Consider the following 24,998-nt stretch of genomic DNA (forward strand, 5'->3'; position numbering starts at 1 on the left):
TAATATTGCCAAGAGTGCTGAATGTTGTTTTTGTACCATACACCACCTCTTTCTGTACAATGTCATATTTCTTTTCAATAATTAGCCCTTTCACAAAACCTGAAAGTAATGCATGGTAAGTATAATTGCTGTTATTCAGTCAGTATTGGATTATTTTACTTCACTTCTCTACTTTCACTTCTACCAATCGATTTTTGCAATATAAAAAGTGTAGCTGAAAAGCACTACACAACAAAAGCATCAAAAACAGACAAAGCCTATTTTTGGAGATATTACTTTATAATTACAATGTTAAGTTTGTTAACTTTTATTTTAACAGTTTCAGCTAAACTATTTTTTTATATTTCATATTAGGTCAATGTTTCAACAGATGTCAGTGTATTGTAACACAAAACAGACAAGGTTTATTAGCTATAATCTTACATATTAATTGTATTTGGCCAATTTTCTTTGCGTTTCTTGGAAAAGTTTTTTCATGTTTGTTGTATGCCAGTTAAGTTTCAAGTGTGAAACGTTAGTACATACAGCATTTTACACTTATTGTGTGAATTACACATATTGTTAATCAAAAAAGATCCCATTGCATAGTCGGGTTCAAAAGAAGGAAGACTTACTATGCTGTTTTCCATCAGCACAGTTTCTCAAGCATTAACTCTGAACTGAGCATTTCAGTTTCACAAAATGTTCCTTTGTCAGTACAACGACAAAGTTGTTCCAGTAAAAAAGGCACAGCTTCAGTCTTAAGACAGCAAGTAAACTTTGTGTTCATGAGACTCTGTGCTGCCTACAAACATAAAGGCTGCTATATTGTATAAAAAATGGTCCTTTATCTCCTCTGATTGCTTGGATCTATTTTCACAATGTTTCATCAGTTGGAAAGCTGTTGAAACTCTGGCAAGTATGTTTTGTTTCGAATCTGATCACACACTTCAGAGCCTCCTGTTTCGTGATTACATCATTGTTTTGGATAACTGGATGACAGCTACTTGTTGATGACACCTCCCAGAAGGAAAAATAAGAAAGTATGAAAAGGGTTAATTGTACTTTACACACGGAATGCTATTAAATTCCTCATACATGCTACCAAGAGATGAAACACAAGTACTTTTAATGAACTGTTTGCATATGGTACTGAAATTCAAACAAAAACTAGATCTTTACTTTAAATTTATTCCCGATCGAGATACCTTGGCGAGTAACAGTAAGGTTCGACTTGTCCGGGTGTCTGCATGGTTATCCCGCAGATTAAACAACTTCGGTGTAAGAATGGCTGGAGCAAAAAAACGCAGGAAGAGAAAGCCGCTGATGGCCAAGTACTTCACATCCTATAACAGATGAAATCAGATTAGTGAGGCAGAAAAAAGTACCAATAGTAGAAGTTGATGTTATGCATCTTTATACTATATATTCTTTTTTCCTTTTTTTCCAAATTGCTGGTAAACCAGTTTCATTCAAACAGGGGCTAATTATCAGCAAACATCCTTCAATAAACATGTTAAATGTAAATTCCACCTTTATGTAAAATTTCCTTTACTTTAATATTGTTTTTAAACCTAAAGCCACATTGCCATTTAACATGCTTTGATAAATCTCATAGACTGGGCACTTTAAAACTATGAAAGCATATGATGCAATCAACCCTGCATTTGTGAATTCGATTAAGTCTGTTCAAGAAAGAGCTAATATGATCAACACTTTCAGTGGGGTTTGTGTACTACAAAGGCACTTTGAGAAAAATGGCAGGATTTGGCAGCCAAGGCGATATGCATTTTTCATTTTTTCAAGAGGCTACCTTTGATCTATGCCTCTTTCTTGTTGTATTTCTCCATCTTTCTTCATCCAGTTTCAAAGAGCAAAGGAGAAAAAGCAAAAGAGTATATTGACCCTGGAGAATTGATGGTATTTACGTTCCTACTGGTAAATTGGCAGAGATGGATTAAAAGAAAAGAAAAAAAAATCACTCCACTTACACTTTGGGAAAGTAATTAGAGGTTATGAGGTTAATAGAAATGCATGGAGACAACAGAGGAACAAAAAATGTGTCAGTTTGTGAAAGGTCTGAGCAGTTAATGGGATCATTTCATATTAAAGGCCTCATATTTAAGGTGCTCTGTCAATGCTGTGTGAAACTGCCAATAACATTTGCTTGTCTATGAGTACAAGTGAGCTCCCAGCGTCAGCATAATATAAGGCCAAAAATGCTGAATCTGTTCATAAACTAAAGCTCATGTGTGTCCACTCATGAAAGACTTCATCCATATCTGTAAGCACTGAAGATGAAACATGACTGGGGAATTAGACCTCATCTCATGGTACATGATCCGTACAGGTTTCAGCTAATTTTCCTTGACATAACTAAAGAGTCAGGCGTGAATGAATCCACACTTTCAATTTCATAAATTATATCTAACCAACCAACCTCATTTTCGGGTTCAGGAAACTGCTCCTCTACTCTCTTGTGCAGCTGCTTGAAGGCCACCCTCATAACTGGGGGACACTGAGGAACAGAGTTTACAATGGAGTCCATGGTGTCAGACATATACATGTGCAACAGCTCCAAGCTGCTTTCTCGAACTTCCTCCTCAGAGACGGACCCCTTAAAGGATATACGCCTGTAAAAATAAGACACACTCAAAAATAAACTTTTTCACATATGTACTACTACATATAGTGTTTAAGCACTGGTGCATATCTGTGAGCAGCACAGTTGTGCAGTAGACAGCACTTCTGGTTTACAGCATCAGAGCCTGAAACTGAGACCCAGCCTTATATCTCTGTCTGTCAGAAGTCTGTATGTTCTCCACATGCTCACATGGGCTTTCTCTGCCTCAGATTGGTGACTCTGAAAGCAGCATGGTATGAGTGAGAGTTACTTTGCCATGGATGAGCATCCCACTCTGGCTTAACTGATTTCATGCAAACAATGCCAACAGGATAGAAAATGGAAAGAAGAATGACAAGTCACTTGACTTTTAATGAATATTTTTTATATATTTCATATTCCATTTTAATAATCTAAACATTTATATTAATATTATATTCTGTTTTTTAATTCTAATATTTTAAGTTTAGATTAAAATTCATTCAATTCTTTTTACTCCCATCACTATACTTTTCATCAGTCTTGATTTCACAAAAAATGTCCTTTCCTGAGCACTCTATCACAAGGCCTTTATGAAGCAAGCAAAGATACAATTAAGAAGAATTATGATGCATTAATCATTTCCATTACTTCATTAAAGCATTAATGTAGTTTCTTGCTTATGGTGCTGTGAAAAAAGAAGACAGATTGTAAGAGACAGGTAAGTGTTAGCTTTTTTATTGCATGGGATTCAAGGGCAAAAGAATGCCAAGAGCTATTAAAAAAGCCCATGAATGGCTCAGTCCTATAAATCAACATACAATTCTGCATTAGCCTGCGATAAGTAGAAAAATATGATCTACAGAGGGTGAAAGCTTAATAAAGACAAAAACTACCACATAATCCAAGTAGTGTTTTACAGAAAAAGACCTCCAACCATCCTTTTCGTGAATATGACTTTTTTCTCTTTGTGGGGTTGAAAGAAGCTTTATCTTATCCTGGCTGCACTGGGTGCAAGCAGGAAAAAGCTGTTCATAGGATTCCCGTTTATCATATTGTTCAGTCATTCACACAAGATGTCAAATACTTAAAATGGCCACAGATAGCTGATGGAATATGCCTTTTCTAAACTTTGCTTATTAATAAGCAGGAATCATGTTGAAAGTTTACTAACCAAGAAATCATTTTAAACCTTGGCATGATTAAAAATTAATATAAATTTTCAATCGTCCCCACTTTGAGGGACACTATACTAAAGGAACACTAAGATATCAAGTAAATTAACATATCTGTGCCCTACTTATTCTTACACCTCTCTGAAAATATAACATTTTAAAGTACTTTAGGAAAAAGCCATTGCCCTATATCAAGTACATAGTTTCTTTAAAACAATCAGCATTGTACCCATATTCTAGGAGTCCTCATATTTGGACTTTTTCAACATCTGGATAATGGAGACTCTGGAGGTTCTGAATGTACATTTTGTCATTCGCAGCTATCATTAATTATGCTTGATATTCAAAGAAATGATGCTCTTTTGGCATTTAAGTCACACAATTCATCTGACTATAACTCGTTTACTCAGCTGTTATGTAAACGCACATTGGGAGAGTGTCAGGTTGCTCAAGGTAAAGAGCAAAGGAACAGTGTCTGAATTCTGAGGAAAAATCACAGACCAATATACAATTTACAGTGGTTAAACTTTTCACAAGTTTATACATGGCACATAAAGAAGAATGTGCATTATGCTCTTGGGCTCACATTTATACAGTATCTCACAAACGTTTTCCTACATGACACAATTACTTTCTAGTAGCTATAAATCTGTGGTAAAAGTATTTAACCATCCATTTCCTGAACCTTCTTATTCATTATATTGTTGCACATACAGTTGCCATAGTTTACTCCTGGATACAGAGCTACAGGATGTAGCACTGGGTGTGAAGCCACTCACACAGTTGTAGTTCAGATTTAGCAGTTAATCTCACTGTACTATATATTTTCAAATTGCCTTTTATCTGCTATATTTGAGTTTCCCCACTTCAAATAGGTTTAAAGCCAAACCAGGTGAGGCACTAAGGTTATTACCTTACTAGACAGTAGAAAAGACATCTGACAATGTAATTTAGTTTATAAACCACTGATGCAGCTAAGAGACCTATGTTTTAGGGCAGTGAGGTCCCTAGTTGTCAAATTTATTAAGGTCCTGAAATAAATGCTAAAAGGATTTGGAAACAGCAGATGTCAGGAATATTGTGACCATTTAAGTTTATTTCTTCTGTAGCTGTTGCCCACCAGTATCAACATATCCCATATCACTGGTTGCCTCCAACTTGATTTCACAGTCATTACAGTATTTGTTAACAGACAGCTATTAAAAGAATGTATGTAGCGTAACAGACACATGAAATATATGCTAGATTTGAGAAACTATTTGAGTTTTTGTTCTATCACCAATTCTAATTTGCATTTGACTTACATTAAGAAAAGTGGTTTTCTACAAGTTCAAATGGAATATATATCATGACTTCAAGTATATTAATAAATATTTAATAATACAAATGATAACAAATCATGCTAGAGGTTATTACCCCTTCATTTTTATTAACACTAAATAAAATGATGAGATTACATAACTGTTTGTAGAATATACTGTACATTACATTATCATAGTGTTCTATATTATATATATATATATATATATATATATATATATATATATAGAGAGAGAGAGAGAGAGAGAGAGAGAGAGAGAGAGAGAGAGAGAGAGAGAGAGAGAGAGAGAGAGAAAGAAGCAAAGGTGAAAATGAGTCACGTATCTTAAAATATTTTTTTTATTCCTAAGCTTCCGACAACCAATCAGGTGTTATCACCAACCAATACACAGATTTTAAATGCTTGCTTTCCTTTTCCTTTTTTCTTTCCCTTTTCTCCTCTAACTAGGGGGCTCCGCCCCCTGCTCGCTTCGCTCGCCAACCCCTGGTGTTGGGAATGACAAAGAGCGTGATGTATGAATGAGATATAGAATAGTGTGAAGGTGTAGATGATGCAAATAGAAAGCAAACAATAAAGTGTGTGGCACAGTGTAAAGGTTTATTGGAAAATTTCTTTGTACACGCCGTTTAAGTGTAAAAGGTAATTCCAGGTCAGAACTTGAAATGTCAATGAAGATGGTTATTATTGTGATCAGAGTTAAGTTTGTCAGAGCTTAGAAAGAGTTGTGTCTCTCCAGGAAGTAATGGATTGACTTGGGTATTTATGTTTTCCACATTAATATTTTTTGGACATAATATAGTGCGTTTTGTTGAAAGGGGCATTTGGTCTAATGAGATTGCTGTTCCAAATCTGTCTGTAACTAAGTCGTCGCAGATAAAGGCTTGAGGAATTGTAATAATATGTGGGTGAAGTCCATCTGTATTGGTGAGTGTACCATCTCCCAGTTGTAATAAGCAATTGTTATGATCTGGTTCTGGACATCGTATCTTTTTTACTAACTGTATCTTTTGAAAGCAATGCCAATTGTCTGCGTATTTTAAGGTGCACTGAACAATAGCTGAGTGCATGGCATGTGGAAGAATAGCTAAGCACTGTCTAAAATCTCCTCATAATAAAAGTACCTTTCTTCCAAAGCGAATATTATTATTCATAAACGTTTGTAGAAGTTTATGAATGGTGTTGAGTAAGTGACTGGATGCCATTGTACATTCATCAATAATTAACATTTTTGCAAGACAGATGTCACGTGCAGTGCCACCGTTAATGTTCATAGTGGATACCGATTTGTAGGATCTAATGCAGTTGATAAAGATTTCACTTTCAGGTACATCGTTAGTTAGAAGCTTCTGTAGATATTCAGGATATGAATGTAAAGGAGGCAGTCTAATTTGACCCTTTTGACAACAACGTGTAAATGTATTACTTGTATTGCCAGTTGTTTCTTCAGGGAAGTGAACTGAATGACAATGATTGCAAATGACATTCATTAATCCGAATGAATTTTCCTGGTGTATGTTTTGCTTGGTCCATTTGAGAGGCACGTTGTTGCATGTGTAGTATTTGGGACGTGTTGTTTTGGAGCTGTATTTGATATGTCTGTGCTGTGTGAGAAGCCCGTTGTAGCCTTCTTTGCCGTTAACGTATGTCTGAGACGGGAGGTGTTTCGTTTTGAATCCGTGCCTGTTGCGATGCAGCACTTTGATTGATAGATTGCGTCATGTGGATCTAGGATGTAGATTTGTGCATATTTGCGTTGTTGATTTGTTTCAGGGTGCACTGTTCCAATGCGATGCAGTATCTGTGCACATATGCAAAAGCAGTATGGGCCATTGCCTTTTGGTGGCCTGATATTTACTCCGGTAGATGCAAAAGCAAATGAACTATTGTAGGATCTAATGCAGTTCATAAAGTTTTTACTTTTAGGTACATCGTTAGTTAGAAGCTTTAGTTGAGCTTTGTGTTTTTGGAGCCGAGACATTTTTTCTTGTAGAATTATGGATAAGTAATAAGGAGTATTGCACTCACTGTTAATATGGAGCCTTTTCTGCGGTTGAACGGTTAATAGTGCCTTATTGTAATGAGATCCACCTATGCTGCATAGTGTGAATTGTGTTTGGTCCTGTTATCCGAGCGGTATCGTTTTGTACCTGTGATCGTGAATTCATGACTTGTTTGTTCTTGAGCGTGAGAAATATGGATAAGTAATAAGGAGGATCGCACTCACTGTTAATATGGAGCTTTTTCTGCGGTTGAACGGTTAATAGTGCCTCATTGTAATGAGATCTACCTATGCTGCATATTGTGAACGTGTTGAGATGACGTATGTTTAATACGGACGGTTCATTTAGAAATGGGGCTTTGTGTGTCATTTGTTATTTATGTTACTGTGGTCCTGGGTCTGAATCGTCGTTTTTGTGTACGTTTCGTTTGCTATGTCCGTAGTCTGTCCTGTTTCGTGTCCAATGGGCTTTGTGTGGTGCTCGCGGCTTCTTTTTTTTTGTGTGCTTGTGGGTTGTTGAATCCTCTTCTTTGTGTGCGTCCCGTTTCGTGTGCAATGGGATTAAATCCTCCTCTTTGTGTGTGTCCCGTCCGTTGCTTGTGTGTGTGTGTGTGTGGGGGGGGGGGTTAGTGTTTTGCTCGTGCGGCACTGTGTGCGTCGCCTGTGTTTGACTCCTTTTTTCTGTGCTCACTCCTTTTTTCTGTGGTCTTGTCCGCCTCTCGCTGCGCCTCATTTCTTGGTGCGTGCTCACTCCTTTTTTCTGTGGTCTTGTCCGCCTCTCGCGGCGCCTCATTTCTTGGTGCGCCTGCGCAGTACGTCTTTTTGCGGCTACGGCCCATGGCCGGATGTCCCTGCGTCCATCCGGTTTAGCATTCTCGGTTAGTAATATGGATAAGCTTTGCCCACTGCCTCCCTGAGCTATGGCAGTGGGCTCCTTTTAAGTTGGACCCAGAAGCACTTCCCATGGCGTGACGTGGCCAGCGCCCTCTTATCATTCCCCCCCAAAGATCCCTAAAAGGCTGCACTATCTGTGGGTGTCCAGCTTGGGATTCTATAAGAGGGACACTGCCACCTAGTATAATGGAGACAAACTTCTCCTTTTCATCCTCTTTTGCTGATCCCAGAAACCTTTGGGCACTCCAATCAGGAAGGGAATCATAAGGTGTCCCGGCCATGTATTGCCCTAGTTTATTCCATCCTTCTGTTTTTGGCACCTGGGTAAGGAATTCACCTCTCACCAGAGTAGGACGCTCATCCGTCCTCTGGGACATGTACATATATACATATTTTGATATATATATATATATATTGTCACACACATGCGATTAGGGGACAGCCTAAGGGTCCAATTCAGGGTGTGGAAACACAGGAAAAAAGGTTAGTAAAGGGTACTAATGCCTTCTCTCTCTCTATTTCCCACAGAACCAAGGAAGACTAAACAATTTCCTTCATGAAATATATATATATATATATATATATATATATATAGGGCGGCACGGTGGCGCAGTGGGTAGCGCTGCTGCCTCGCAGTTGGGAGATCTGGGGACCTGGGTTTGATTCCCGGGTCCTCCCTGCGTGGAGTTTGCATGTTCTCCCCGTGTCTGCGTGGGTTTCCTCCGGGCGCTCCGGTTTCCTCTCACAGTCCAAAGACATGCAGGTTAGGTGGATTGACGATTCTAAATTGGCCTTAGTGTGTGCTTGGTGTGTGGATGTGTTTGTGTGTGTCCTGCGATGGGTTGGCACCCTGCCCAGGATTGTTTCCTGCCTTGTGCCCTGTGTTGGCTGGGATTGGCTCCAGCAGACCCCCGTGACCCTGAGTTCGGATTCAGCGGGTTGGAAAATGGATGGATGGATGGATATATATATATACAGTGATCCCTCACTATATCGCGCTTCGCCTTTCGCGGCTTCACTCCATCACAGATTTTATATGTAAGCATATTTAAATATATATCGCAGATTTTTTGCTGGTTCGTGGATTTCTGCGGACAATGGGTCTTTTAATTTCTGGTACATGCTTCCTCAGTTGGTTTGCCCAGTTGATTTCATACAAGGGACGCTATTGGCAGATGGCTGAGAAGCTAGATTGCTTACTTTTCTCTCTCTCTTGCGCTGACTATCTGTGATCCTGACGTATGGGGATTGAGCAGGGGGGCTGTTTGCACACCTAGACGATACGGACGCTCGTCTAAAAATGCTGAAAGATTATCTTCACGTTGCTATCTTTTGTGCAGCTGCTTCCTGAAACGACATGCTGCACAGTGCTTCACATACTTAAAAGCTCGAAGGGCACGTATTGATTTTTGACTGAAAAACAAACTGTCTCTCTCTCTCTCTGCTCCTGACGGAGGGGGTGTGAGCTGCCGCCTTCAACATCTTTGTGCCGCGGTGCTTCGCATACACTCCTTTGAAGAGGAAGATATGTTTGCATTCTTTTAATTGTGAGACAGAACTGTTATCTCTATCTTGTCGTGGAGCACAGTTTAAACTTTTGAAAAAGAGACAAATGTTTGTTTGCAGTGTTTGAAAAACGTTCCTGTCTCTCTACAACCTCCTGTGTTTCTGCGCAAATCTGTGACCCAAGCATGACAATATAAAAATAACCATATAAACATATGGTTTCTACTTCGCGGATTTTCTTATTTCGCGGGTGGCTCTGGAACGCAACCCCCGTGATGGAGGAGGGATTACTGTATATATATATATATATATATATATATATATATATATATCAAAGTAACACACAGTTCTTCTTGTTAAATGTAACTGGCTTTACATGCCAAATCAATGTGACAGATCTGTTTTTGGGACTCAAGGCCTAAATAGCTACACACATTGCACTAGCACTGAACAATAGTATGGTAGTATGCTACACTACACATCATATTTAACCTGACCTTTTTAGAGAAATGGAAGGAAGCCAGAAATTTTGTTTATTTTTAAATATTTATTTATGTTTACTACAGATGAAACATGATGCAATCTTATCCATATTCACTTTCTTACTAAATACTGTGAAGTTGTTTGTGTTGTTAATAGCAATTCAGTCTGGTGTTAACTACTAGAAATTAGGTTAGACCTACTGTAGTTTTTAGTTACTTACAAGCAAAATTGTCTCTCTAGTATAACACCATGAGCACTATGAACAGAGTAAGCAACTGTTAAATGCAGCCTATGTCAAAAAAGAAACATTTAACATTCAGAGGCTTTCTGCCAAGGGCCATTAAGAGTTGTACTACTGGGAATTATTTCCAGTCTACAGGCAAGCATTTAAAAAATCACTAAACTAAAAATACCAGTAAACTAATTGGGCTTCAAGGCTACTAAATACAATTGGAGGCGTAGAGGAGACACAGTGTTTGAATTTCCATCTCTTTCTGAGAGGGGAGAAAACTGGTGGGAGGCAGTTGCTTAGCAACCAAGCAGAGCCTTTTCCTCCTGGGAATATGGCTCTTAGAGAGTTTGATCTGCGGTCTTCATCACTACTCCTGTAATGCACCCCAAAGCTTCAGTGACAAGGAAAGTGACAATACTATTATAAGAAGAACATTTTAGAAGAATCATGCTGCTAGATCCTGGCTTTGGAGAGAGTGTAGTAAACCTGATTGCAGCTGCATATTCTAGACTGTCAAGTTAAACTCACTCATCACCTGAGGTCTTACTAAAAAGGACCGGACAGACAGTAAAAACAGCTAAAGAATCAAGACAAAGAGAATGACAAAGGGGAAGAGAACTACATTTTCTGATGATGTTCAGCTACTGATTTATTTCTGAAACACTACGCAGATGCCTGTAGAATGCAAAAGCAACAGTGTGTCTACTGAAATGAAGCAGGGTAGACTCAATGAAACTGCAGCTATAAATAAGTTAAAACACCAACCACGTTCGTCTAAAAGCAACGTCCAAAAACATGTTAATTTGCACCTGCAACAAACTGGATTAAAAGCTTTTCGCCACAGAGTCAGTTGGGTTTTATGGGGACTAAATTAGTAGAGACGCATGGAGGACAATGTCTTTGGGTGTACCGGAAGTCACATGCCTGACAGTTGTCTTAAAATCTAGACGAAGCAAACTCTGAAGAAGATCTTTGACCCTGGCTTAGCACCACACATCACCTGCCTTTTTTTTCCCAACTACAGAATATAGACTGTGCAGAAGCTGATTTAAGGAGTCTGCACTTGCATGACCACATCAACTCCAGAGACTTTAGCTGGACACCAGTGCTGTCCTCAAGTACATTGTTTCTTCGAAACCTGCCATTAAATGAGTTCTTCCCAATTGGGATCATAAACAGCTTTTTCTTCTGTTTTCTTATACTACTTATTAAATTGTAGGCTGTCATCTAAATTAATTATTTGAGAATGCTCTTTGAGTTCAGGAATTATAATACACTTGTGTGATTGAGGAGACCTAAATTTCTTTGTAGGCAGCACACCCCTCTGGATAGATAATCGTAAAAGGATTCTTCTTCTTCATGGTGTTCAAGTATGAAGGCGTACACCATGAGTGAGAGGAAGGACATGAGGGCAGACTGACGCAAAAGAAACAAACACACTTGGCGCTTTAAATGTTAAAACAACAACTCAGATGAATCATGAATGAAAATATTCTTCCTCTTTCTGTACTTGTAACATGTCCACAGATACTTTTTAATTTACCCCAAACACTGAAAGCAGTAATGCAACTATACTGATTAGAAAGGAGGTGTCAACATGAACATCACCTAGACAAAGCATTCTGAGAGCCTGATAATCACTCCATCACAACCAGCAAAACCCGAAATGAATTTATATGCACTACCCACAGGCACTTTTTTTTCTGGCATTTTTAACCTGATTGACCCATTCAGTTTTAAATATATGCCATGATAGATATGTACAATTGTTTGCTTTGATTAAATGAAATTCTAGTTTTAAAATACTGTATGGGTATACTGCCATGTTCCTCCTGAGGTATTCATTTTTAATACTGTACTAATCAAACTTTCAATGCTGATAGTTAATTGATATCTTTTTAGTCTTGTGAAGCACCTTGTGATGGAGCAGAGTGATAACAGTGCTGCAGTAAATGGAAAAAGATTGACTGATCTGTATTTAAAAGGCTCTCAGCTCATATTCTAAACAAGAGACCATCAAGCATTAATCATCATACTACACAGTATCTTTAACAGCAATTAAGCGATTTTACAGTGCAAACAAAATGTTAAAACACAACCAAATTTAAAAGTTAAAAGAATTGGTAGTGTTACAAAAAGTATTTAGCCAGCTGGGGGCACTAAAGTACCAATTCATAGCTGTATATCTCTTGAATATGAGAGAATAGTGGTAGGTAGGGAACTTATAGTAACATTTTAGGAATTTCCCAAGATACTAGAGGTGCAGAGTACTGTCCCAATGCAGAATGTGTGTACAACCCTAATGAGATGCAGAAGCACTTGGGGGGTGCTAGAGGGAGCACTTAAAGTACAACCTCACAACAGTAGAACACTGGAAAAACAGTGAACAAAAATAATTCAAATCTAGGCTTCACAGAAAATGCCAGGCTAAGAACCCTTTTAGATAGGCAGTCCTAAGCTAAGATCCTGGAACAAGCCACCAGGCCAGCTTAACTATAATTAAGGCTAAAATCATCCAAACACTGGAGTAAAAAACTTTAACCCATTTGAATGCAAACTTGACTGTTGGAAACTCCTAAGTCATTATTGTTAGAGCTGACAGTGTGGTGTTGTGTGACAAAGGAACTGAGCTTTAAATCTGTCAGTTCAAACTTCTGACCCACTATGCATTCCTCAGCAAGTCACTTAATTTACTTGTACAGTATGCAGCTGAATTGCATCCTGATCATCTAATACTTTTGTTGGATAAAGACATCAGATAAATATACACCAATACTAGAAAAAAAATAACGGAAATTTTGAACAAAATTTTCCAGGTTAACAGATCAACTTAGTTGTACAGCAGGGGTGTGATAATACATTTGTTTTGAGTAAGTGGGACTACAGAAACTTGTAAATGAGGGGAAGGCGATTAAAGGTCCACGGAACAGGTAGGGCTTTAACCTGGATTTAAATGTCTAGACAGCTGTAACCGTAAAAAGAGATCAAGGAAGAGACCTTGATAACCACAAACCTGAATGATTTTTTTTTACCAAGACTGGCAAAATAGAGGATATCAGGTCATCGGAAGTAAAGTCTTGAAATCCACATTGGGCTCACTGGTTTCCGCGGAGTTTAGGCCAGTTTAAGTAAATTTCCATCAGCTTTGTGTTTTTAATATAGATAGAGTTATTACCAGCATCCATACTAGTGATTTGAAGCAACTCTACTCCTGTACAACTCTTTAACATATTAATGATTATTTATGACGATGACAGCACTTGCACTTTCTTATTCATTGATATGGCAGATCAACTTCATGAACCACTAAGTCAGCAACATTATACTAAAAAACTTTCAATGTATTAAAGAATGCAGTTTGAAGTTTGTTTTGCAATTCTATGAACATTTCTAACAAAAAAATATGCTGATAAATAAATTGAGGAAACTAAGAAATTATCCATAAATTGTAATACTTAAAAAGCAAACAAGTCAAGAAGTGCACTATGTGTGTCATTTCTCCTGAACAGTATGACCTCACAGATCCTATAAATGCTTTCCCTGAAATCGCTAGGATGAATGCACCAACATTTGGGCCTACTTCAAAAAAAAAAAAAAAAAAAAAAAGACGACAAAAATCAAGAGATTAGACTTGTTTTACCTGGTACGGTTCAGTTCCATCTTACATGGGTCCAATTCAATGTATTTCTTCTCCTCAAAGATTCTATTCACAATTGGCTTTAATACCTCATGGAGGTAAAGCATTCCAACTGCCTGCAAACATTAACAAAATTCATAAGGCTTTTCATAAACTAACCAATGTAGTACGTGATAAATGCAAATCAAAAACAACTACAGAAAGGCAAGAAAAACGTGTTTCATGCAAATAATATGGGAAGGGTGATATTTGATTGTCGCATTGCTTAATGGAGGAATAGTTAATGTAATATAATGAGACAGTATTGAAAATTAACGTCAGAATAAACTGAAAGTGAACTAAAGTTCCAATGTGTAAATTGAATGAAATGCTTAATCATTTCATGTTGGTGAGATGTGCTTAACCAGAAAAAAAAATGTTATGAAACTGATATGGATGTTTAGACATATAACCTTTACAGGTATTTATGCAGATGGCTACTACTATACAACTGAGACTGCTTTTAGGTAGAAAACGGTCAAATGGCTGGCATCTGTTTAAGGGGTGCTACTGTGTGAAAGTACAGTACAAGGACATGTTGAGGTGGTGCTGGGATGTACCATTCCAGTCCTGGGTAGCTGATCATACATAAAAACACAACATACCTTCATAAACTGTTCCATAGCCTTTGAAGCAAGAGAGTTGGATCTGAATAGAGTATTAGGATCCGCTGAAGAGGAAACAAAAGAGTAACTTGATTAGTCTGTAGCATATCATTTTAAACCCAAGTAACGAAATCAGCTCTTATGTTCATCCCATATTTTTCCCCAAGATTTTAACAACAGACACATGAAATAAATGTTTTTTGTTTGGTTTCAGAAAGCCAGGAAGTAGAACAAAGGATGGTTGAAAAGCTCATCAAGCATACTATAAGCCTAGTTTCAAATCCCATTTAGAGAGTTTTGCAGAATGTCCATAAGTTTGCGGATCCTTATCAATACATTTATATGAGGGGACCAAACTTCTCATGCACCCTGTGATCATCAGAGGTGACTGTGTGCAGAGGGTGCAGCTGGATGATAAATAGGACTGGACTGCCAATACTGATGTTCTGTGTAAAAAAGGACAGAGCCGACTATACTTCCTTAGAAGGATGGCGTCCTTCAACATCTGCAATAAGATGCTGCAGATGTTCTATCAGATGGTTGTGGTGAGCGCCCTCTTCTACGCAGTGGTGTGCTGGGGGGGCAGCATAAAGAAGAAGGATACCTCACACCTGGACAAACTGGTGAGGAAGGCAGGCTCTATTGTAGGCATGGAGCTGGACAGTTTGACATCTGTGGCAGAGTGACGGGCGCTGAGCAGACTCCTGTCAATCATGGAGAATCCACTGCATCCACTGAACAGGATCATCTCCAGACAGAGGAGCAGCTTCAGCGACAGACTGCTGTCACTGTCCTGCTCCACTGACAGACTGAGAAGATTGTTCCTCCCCCACACTATGTGACTCTTCAATTCCACCTGGGGGGGTAAACGTTAAAATTATACAAAGTTATTGTCTGTCTGTTATACCTGCATTGTTATCACTCTTTAATTTAATATTGTTCTTTATCAGTATGTGAATTTCCCCTTAAAATAAAGTCTTATTTTTTAATAAAGTATCTATCTATCTATCTATCTATCTATCTATCTATCTATCTATCTATCTATCTATCTATCTATCTATCTATCTATCTATCATTACTAATAATTCAAAAGTGTAAAAGGACACTGCCTGAGTCCTATATTTCATTATATAATATTGTTAATTCAGTTCTTCAAATCTTTAAACTTAGTGACACTACACCTTGATACCCTTAATGACCAGTAGCTCCAAAGTCTTACTGGACTGAACAAGCACTTCTCAAATACATTTCCTATTTTTAAGGTCTGGAAAATGTTAGGACAGAAGGGTAGAAGACAATATTCTAGTATTATAAATTTATAACACATGCCTTGAACAACAGAAACATTCTTTTATCTTAAGGAGATGGTGAGAATTCTGTAACATTGTAAAAACAGAGAAACTGGAATTCTCCAAAAAGTCAGATTCCACCTCAAGCTAGGCTTAACAGGTGGATGGGGTGGCTGTATTTTTCTCCAACTGCTGTACTTGTCTTTAAAGAATGGCTTTTGGATTATACAAGTCTACCACAATGCAGGCACTTGTTACCATGGTAATGCATGTTGAACCCATGGACAGATTCATTATTTTTACAGATGGGAAGTGAAATTGCCTTAGAAACGGAAGACTGGTAAATATCACCTCCTCCAAAAGTGTGTCCTCCAAGGTGAAACTCCCTTAGCATCTCAAAGAGGAATCCCACATTTACCTGGAGAGATCATACTGTATGTTGACCCTTTCTGATGAGTTTCCATAGCCACCAATACCTCATCTGTTTCCATAGATACAGTAGCCAAATCACTCATAATTAGGAAACACTCTCAATCACAGCTCATTTTTTACAACAGAAGTATTGGTTTTTATTATTCATCTATATTAAATGCATTTGATACATTACCTTTGCATACTTAAAAAAAAAAAAAAAAAAAAACACTAACATGAAAAATTACATAAATATATAATTAAGCCCTGCAATATAGGCAAATGAACAGATAATCATATTATGCACCATTGTCACTCAATCATTTCATAAAACCCTCATTTAAACTTACAAAAATTTGAAATAATTTGATCTTTAGACTGCTCTTTCTATCTAAGGACCTTTTTTTCAAAGATCGTGCTGAACTGCACATACACCAGCTTGCCCAGCTGTCTTAATGTGGCTGCTCTTTTACACTACTATTGGCAATGTACAATTGTTGTTAAAAAAGTAAAAGTTAAGTAAACATAAATGGCTGAAGGACACTTCACTGCAGGTAAACCACTGACGAAAAACATGATCACTGTTGTATCCAGGAATATTTAAATGAAAAAGGAGAAAAATTTGAATGTTCTGCTAGGATTGTAATCGATCAGCAGCAGGCTGACCAGCCATGTATGAATATATGCTGTAGTTCAAGCTGACCACCATTTCCTATATATGGTAAAACATTACAAATAGGAATAGCCATGGTTTGGCTGATGCAAACAGTATCATGCAATAGCAGAATGGATGACAGCTGCTGGCAACCACGATGGTGCCAATGGCACACAATGATTGTAGTCAATGTAGACAGCAGAATAAACTTGCAGCAGTTGTACAAAATATGAAAATATCAACTTTCGTCAGTACATTCATTTGCCTCTGCTTGGAAGAATATTTGTTTTTAGATTGATTCAAACTGACTGTCCCCAATCCTGATGAGTAACCGGAACAGTAAGTTCCATTGGGACAAGAATAACTTGGATCATCTTAGTAGCTGTAGGGGGAGAGAAAGAAAGCAATGCTACTTCTATTTTGTCCCTAATACCCCAATAACCATTAGTGACAACATAACAATATGCTTCATAGCTGTATCACCTGGCAATAACATGGAATCTGTGTCAAAACTATCGTATGTTCAATGTACTACCTTAACCTAAGACTACAAAAAGTTAACAAAAATTCAGAAGAAATACTTCCATGACCAAATAGTGAACTTTGTGAGGTGGAATGTCAAAGGTCTCAATCATAAATTAAAGAGAAAGGAAGTACTCTTGCACTTAACAAGTCCAAATGCCAAGATAGTATTTTTTATAGGAGACTCAATTATTAAGCAAGGACCAGTTTCGGTTGCAAAGAGATTGGTCTGGCCAAATTTTTCACTCTAGCTGTACAAAGAAAACCAGGGGTGTGGGAATCTTAATACACAGAACTACCCCATTTGTAGTGTCAGATGCAAGATCTGATTCTGAAAGGTGATATGTCATGGTGACATGCAATTTATCTAATACTAAAATTATTTTGATTAATATCTATGCACCTAACATGAGATGATACAGCTTTCTTCCAAAATATATTTGTATCTAACCCTAATGTAAATACTCACAAAATTGAAATGGCCGGAGACTTTCATTGTGTTTTAAATCCAGACCTGCATAGATCCTCAGATACAATGACGATAACATCTAATACTGTAAAGATAATTACATAGTTTGTAAATGATCATAACTTACCTGACCCATTGAGGTTCTTAAATCCTAACCTAAGAGCATACTCCTTCTTCTCATGCGTACATCACTGTTACTCAAGAACTGATTATTTCCTCATAGACAAAACTTTTTGCCCACAATCAAATCTTGTAAGTACAATGCTATCGTTATCTCTGACCATGCCCCTCTGATCAGGGAGCTTAAATTACTGCGTCCTACACACTAATCTTGTAGCTGGTGTCTTAAACCCCTGTCATTAGCTGATGATAACTGTACAGAATTCATATCCAAGCCAATTGATTATTTTCTTGAGACAAATGCATCCTCAGAGGTCTCAGCAGGCATACTCTGGGAAAATCTGAAGGCATTTTTAAGAGATCAGATAATTTCATATCTTTCTTACAAAAACAAACTGGAAACCAATAAGGCATCTGAGTTAATCAGCGAAACTACCAGAACAGATCTAGAATACACGAAGTCTCCAAATGAGGCACTGTATAGGAAATGACAAGTTTTGCAATCCCAGTTTAACCTCTTGATTACTAAAGGAACAGAACAGCTTATCTTTAAATCGCTACATCATTATTATGAACACAGAGAAAAGGCCAATAAGATCTTAGCCCAGCAAATCCACAAGCAGGAAGTCTGTAATGCAATAACAGCAATTGACAACACAGACAGAGATAACATTATTGACCATAAAAATATAACTGGCACATTTAGAGATTACTATAAGTCCTTATATTCTACTCAGTTTAAAGAAGATAAGACACAATCTAATGAGTTTCTTGATTCATTAAAGTTGCCACAGCTAGATACTCTTAGTGCTATGGAACTGGATAAACCTCTTATACTTTCAAAATTACTAGATGCTATAAACTCACTTCAAAGTGGGAAAGCAACTGGCCCTGATGGCTACCAAGTGGAATTAAAAAAAAATTCTCAAATAAGTTAGTTCCACTATTATTAGCAATGTTAATAGAAGCTAAAGACAAAAAAATTTTACCTCAAACTTTTCGCCAAACATTAATTACCATTTTTACTAAGAAGAACAAGTACGTACTACAATGTGCACCATACAGACCAATCTCTCTTCTGAATAACGATGCTAAGATACTCTCCAAAGTTCTAGCCAGAAGGATTGAGAAAGTGCTTTCTTCTTTTATATCACATGACCAAACAGGATCTATTAAAGGCAGACACTTAACTTCTAACCTTCGATGTCTGTTTAATATAATACATTCACTCCTATATCTAACATCCCGGAGATCCTATCATTTTTAGACGCAGAAAAAGCATTTGATATGGTTGAATGGGACTACCTATTCACCACACTGAACAAATTTGGATTTGGCCCAAATATATCTGCATGGATCAAACTACTTTATACTTATCCAGAAGCCTCAGTTTGTATTAACAACATTATTTCAGATAACTTCAAACTAGAATGTGGTACTTGATAAGGATATCTCTTATCACCTTTGCTCTTTGCAATCACCATTGAACCATTGACTGTATAGTTTTGAAACACATCCGAGATAAAAGTGATTTTCAGAGAAATACTTGAACAGAAAATATCACTATATGGACATGATATGGTACTGTATATATCAGACCCACAAAATTCTGTGTCAGCAGTCCTAAAAGCATTAACAGATTTTCAAAAGATATCTGGACTTAAAATCTATTTGAATAAATGCATGCTTTTTCCAGTGAATTCTCTAGCAGTTTAAATATATAGGGGTGAATATTACAAGTAAATATAAAGCATTTTTCAATAAAATTTTGCTGCCTACATGGAAAAAAATTAAATAAGACATGACTGGATGGTCTACCTTCCACCTTACATTAGCAAGGAGAATCAACATTGTTAAGATGTCCACCCTTCCCAAGTTGCTCTTCCTATTTCAAAGCATCTCCATATACATTAACAAATCATTTTTAATAAATTAGACTCAATCATAACTTAATTTATTTGGAATTCAAAACATCCACGCATCCAAACGGTGACTCTATAATGACCTAAATCAGAAGGGGGCATGGCACTACCCAACTTTCAGTTTTATTACTGGGTGGCAAATATACAAGCTATAAAGACCAGGGGCCTCATGCATAACGCTGTGCTTAGAATTCGCACTATAATATGACGTAAGCACAAAAGCCGAAATGTGCTTACGCACAGAAAAATCCAGATGCAGGAATCTGTGCGTTCGCCAACTTCCGTGTTCTTCTGCTACATAAATCCCGCTTAGCGTGGAAATAAACGCACGTGCATGCGCCTGCTGTCCCGCCACAACTCCTCCCAGAATTACGCCTCTTTGAATATGCAAATCAATATAAATAGCCCTTAAGCCCAGCATTCTGTGAAAAGGCAATGGCAAAAGTACGAGGAAAAATAGAAGAATTTCAGCGAATACCAAAAGGAGGCAAAGAAAAATGTACTATTTGTTGGTTTAAACAGTTATATAAACAACAAAAGGAAGTTGATCGAGTGACATAGCGTGTCAGAGAAACTCGAAAACTCAAGTTCACAAAGTCGCACAGTGCCCGAAATAAAAAAGGCGTGAATACAGTCGGCGTGAAAAGGCAACTCGTAGCCCACCGTCTGAGTGTCATACGAAAGCTTATTAGGATACAGAGAAAAAAAAGGCACACAATTTGAAAAAAGCACGAAATGTCAACTTTAATCTCGAAATTTCCACTTTAATCACGTAGTTTATTTTGTCATTAAAGTAGAACATCATAAACTTCATCCTAAAATCATTTAATTTACTAGTTTCTCAAATCCCATCGTAACTAAGGTAGCACGTTAAATGCTTTGTTGTGTATTTGATCTTATATGTGCTCTATGTGCCTGAATCACTACGTGCTCTTCCTCCTTCCTTCGTAATATTACAGCTCTCTGAATAATTAAAATACTGAGAAGTATACGTGATATCATTCTCATGATGATATGAGTTAAAGCATGTTATTAAACATGGGAACACGGTGGCGTAGTGATTGTTCATGTCTTACACAAGATGCTTGCTGCGCCATGTGCGACCTTCAATGAAATGCTTTATTACAGAAGTACTGTCTTTTTCAAACGTACTAACCCCCAATTCCTGTCCTTACTTTTCTTTCTCCAAATACCCAATCGCCACACAATCAGCTCTGTAATTGACGTCAAGCCATCTGTAAGCTTAGAACGCAGATTATTAAAAACGTTTAAGAAACATCAAAATATCTTCGTAATGTTTAATTATTCTATCCATCTATCCTTCCAGTGTCGCGCCAGCCACAGTATGAATACAGCACGAGGCAGGAACAATCCGTGAACGAAGCTCAAGCTCGCTAGCGCTGCGGCACCATGTAGTTAAAGCTAAAGTTTTATCTGTATAATATAATCAAAATATTTTGCTGCATTTCATCTTAAAAATTATATCTTCATCATATGTAAATACGCGCTTTATAAAGTGGCTCAGGTTGTGCAATAATATAACTGTATCATAAGTACAATTACCTCACGGTAACTTGCAAGTACAAACAGTTCTACAAGGAGCACTTGATGGACTGATTGAGTGCGTTTAGAGTTCTTGGGATGAAACTGTTTATGAACCGCAAGGTCCGAACAGGAAAGGCTGTGAAGCGTTGGTCAGATGAGAGCAGTTCAAATAGCGAATGGCTGAGACTGCGAGTGCTGTATACCGATAATTCTCTTTCCGATCACTGTAGATCTGTGATTCACACTCAGATACAATGATATAAATACTCCGAGTGGTGCAGTGAGAGTAATATGGAAAAAGATGATCCACTGTGGCAACCCCTAATGGGAGCTGCTGACAGAAGAAGAAGAAGGTGCAGTGAGAGTATCAACGCTAAAACAGTTATGGTATTTAGAATAGTTTGACCATTCTATAGACCATTATATTGTTACAGGTTAATTACAATCAGATGCATTAAATTTATGAACGATATGCGGTTAATTTCAGTGTATTTGATAAAGCCGCCGTTGTGGATGTGGATCTAAGAAAGGGTAACCAAACAGGAACAGTAGCACTGTTTTGACACTGGGTGCCGCCAGTCTGCAAAACCGAGCGGAGAACTTGCGTACGACAGGGTATGAGGTACCGTGGAAAAGTGCGTGGCTTTACGCCAAGTGTAGATTTTATACATCGCGTTCTGAACGTGGAAACGTTCTTACGCAACATTTCTGTGCATATACACCGTTTATACATGAGGCCCCTGGTCATCAACACAAGCTGATGAATATCCATAAGCCTCATCTGCAATAGAAATAAAATCTTGCACTACTTCTTTATATTTCCTGCTCTGTGCCCCCATTAATATGAACTACCGTCATTACACCAATAATCCAATTACTCTTCATTTGCTCAGAATATGGAACCAATGTAGAAAGCACTTTAAGACAGAAAAGCTTTTATCTGTTGTACCTCTACATAACAACCACCTTTTTCCACCCTCTCACATACATACTGTAGACTATTCAATGTCTGGAAAAAATCAGGGATTAAAACACTTAGGGACTTGTATATAGATAATGTCTTTACATCCTACAAACAATTACACAAATACAACTTCTCATCAACACAATTCCTGCAGTACTTTCAAGCAGGAAACTTTGCTAAACAGAATCCGCCCAATTTTCCTCATCTTCTCCTTTGTTCCATTCCAGAAGAATTATTGATCAGTTTTGAAGACTCGGATAGCATCTCTACAATTTAAAAAAAAATATTCTAAACTCAATTCCTTTCAAAGACCCCAGAGTACATTGAGAAAAGGATATGTCCCTCAATATTTCAGAAAAGGAGTGGAAGGCCGCCACAGAATATACTCAAGCTCCATATGTGCAAAGCATTTAGTCATTCTTAAAATATTTTATCGAGTGTATCTATCTCGTTATAATTGTCCAAAATGTTTCCAGTGCAGGATTCAACATGTGAATGTTGTAATCTAGCTCCACCCTCACTGGGCCATGTGCTCTGGGTGTGCACCAAATTAACAACATTCTGGACAAAAATCTTTGCATCCCTATCAGACAGCCTTGGTATCACAATCATTCCTAACCCATTAACAGTTGTGTTTGGTGTCCTCCCAGATGCCCTTAAAAGTAGAGAAGTACAAATAAACTGTAATTTCCTTTACTGCACTACTAGCACATAGACTGATCTTGCTCAACTGGAAGAATCCCACCCCACCACTCTCAATTCAGTGGGTAAACAATGTTCTATACTATTTGAAATTGGAAAAAATAAAATTTTCGTATACAGAATCTGTTCAAAATGTTTTAAAAATATGGCAGGATCTAATCAATAACATTTTAGAATAAACTTTCATTTCAGGGAAAAGGATACCCTTCTTTTCTTGCTCCTTTTATAGAGTAGTTTCAGTTGCTGGCTCCTCGCTCTTTCTCTTGGGTGGGGGTTGAATTTTGTTTTGTTTTGATTTGTTAAATTTTGACTTCACTGTATGAAATGTTATCTGTTTCTAATTAAAATCAATAAAACTATATAAAAAAAGAAAACAATGCATACTATTAAAGAAAAAACAACTATTTTACTGTTTAAATACATGAGGGTTTGCCTGGTCTTTGATTCACTGATTCACATAACATCCCACTACATTCCCAAACAGACAAACTATCAAAGCCCATGATCCCTAGTCACATCACATTCAATTTTTTTTCCCTAGCCATCAAGTCACAGCAAAACAATTTTTTAACAATGTGTTTGCCACTGTAAGCTCTCACCATATTGCCTTCATAAAGATCAGAAGCATTTATTTTGCTTACCCCTCCACTAATCAGGAAATAGATGACTGGTTCTATAATCAGGACACCCATTTTCCTCACTCTGCAGTCTTGGAACACTCCTACTCAAAACCATTAAGCTCTCGCTCGTTCATCACAAACTGCTTCAGACAGTTGCTAGGCACTGTTTCTTGCATCCATGTCAGTTGAAATCTAACAGCCTTCGTTAGGAGAGATTAGACATCTGTCAAGGTGCTATGTGAAAATGCAGGAGCTGCTATACACTAAACCCTTGGGATCCCATGTCCTTCCTTACTTTGCTTTATTTGCACTGTATAAAAATTTCTTTTCGGCATCTATAACATCAGGCATGACCAGAAATGCACTATGCTACACACAGTTCTACATAAAATGCTTTTTGAATCACATAATAACACAGGTGCCCATTGTGGAAATATTAAAAGGAGAGCCAGAAATTGTTATTTCAGGGGTGGAGGACAGTTAAAAAAAATAATCTAGTTGTCCTTCAAGTCAACAATTGGTGGCAGTTGGGCACACACATTATACTTGGGCACCTGATCTCTATTTGATTAGACAGGCCCGTATAATATATGCTGGAGTGCAGGAGTGCATGGATGCCTGGAGCTGCCAGGAAGAGAAATGACCCCGGGGGTTCTACAGAGCATTCTTGATTCCAGAAGTGATTGAAGGCAGGCACTGAGAATTTCTCCCATCAGTGCGCTTAAAAATTCCTTTCTGGTCACAAGTTCTGTCAGCTTAGAGTCAGGAGTGGAGCAGAAGCAGGAGCTCACCCAGCAGAGAGGAGAAGAGGCCAGACATTTAAGAATGGTTGTAAATTAGGCTTTGACACCAAACACTTTTAGGCAGCCTGTCATAGCCCTCTTGGTTTTTCACTGACAAGAGTGGTGCTCTTTTTGTTCAATTGTTGCCATACCCTGTCTATGACAAGGCATATTTTGACATGCCTGTTTGAGCAGCATTGCTGTGCTAATCAGTTAATTGACACACAGTAGCCCGTGTGTTACCCCATTTGGACTTTCTCTGACTCTGTCAACCCCATTTATCAATTGCTACTGTACATGAAAAGTCCACCAGGGCTAAAGTTCCTGATATACTCCAACTTGTGAGTCTGGCACCCACCATTTTGCTCATCCTCTCTCTCAGCTGTACAAAAGGGATATACTTGTACATACCCAAGTACTTTAAACAGCACTGCCTGCACATACCACATTGTAAAGTAAATGGGATGAATTCCTGTACCTAGTAAGAAGATCATGCACCATAAAGTCACATTCTTTAACAATGTT

General features: G+C 37.8%; 1 protein-coding gene across 2 annotated transcripts in view; it reads right to left on the reverse strand.

The window, feature by feature from the left end:
• The window catches only part of LOC114669258 (rasGAP-activating-like protein 1), a 152,711-nt gene that overhangs the window by 64,116 nt on the left and 63,597 nt on the right, over positions 1 to 24,998 (reverse strand). For both annotated transcript variants that reach the window (XM_051921138.1, XM_051921137.1), the window contains exons 11-14: positions 14,473 to 14,537; positions 13,832 to 13,944; positions 2,420 to 2,612; positions 1,188 to 1,325 (exon numbers count right to left, since the gene is read on the reverse strand). In XM_051921138.1, coding sequence (XP_051777098.1) covers positions 1,188 to 1,325; positions 2,420 to 2,612; positions 13,832 to 13,944; positions 14,473 to 14,537 — 509 coding nt within the window. The remainder of the gene's footprint in view (positions 1 to 1,187; positions 1,326 to 2,419; positions 2,613 to 13,831; positions 13,945 to 14,472; positions 14,538 to 24,998) is intronic.

Source organism: Erpetoichthys calabaricus, chromosome 18 (genome assembly GCF_900747795.2).
Source record: "Erpetoichthys calabaricus chromosome 18, fErpCal1.3, whole genome shotgun sequence".
Classification (NCBI taxonomy): Eukaryota; Metazoa; Chordata; class Cladistia; order Polypteriformes; family Polypteridae; genus Erpetoichthys; species Erpetoichthys calabaricus.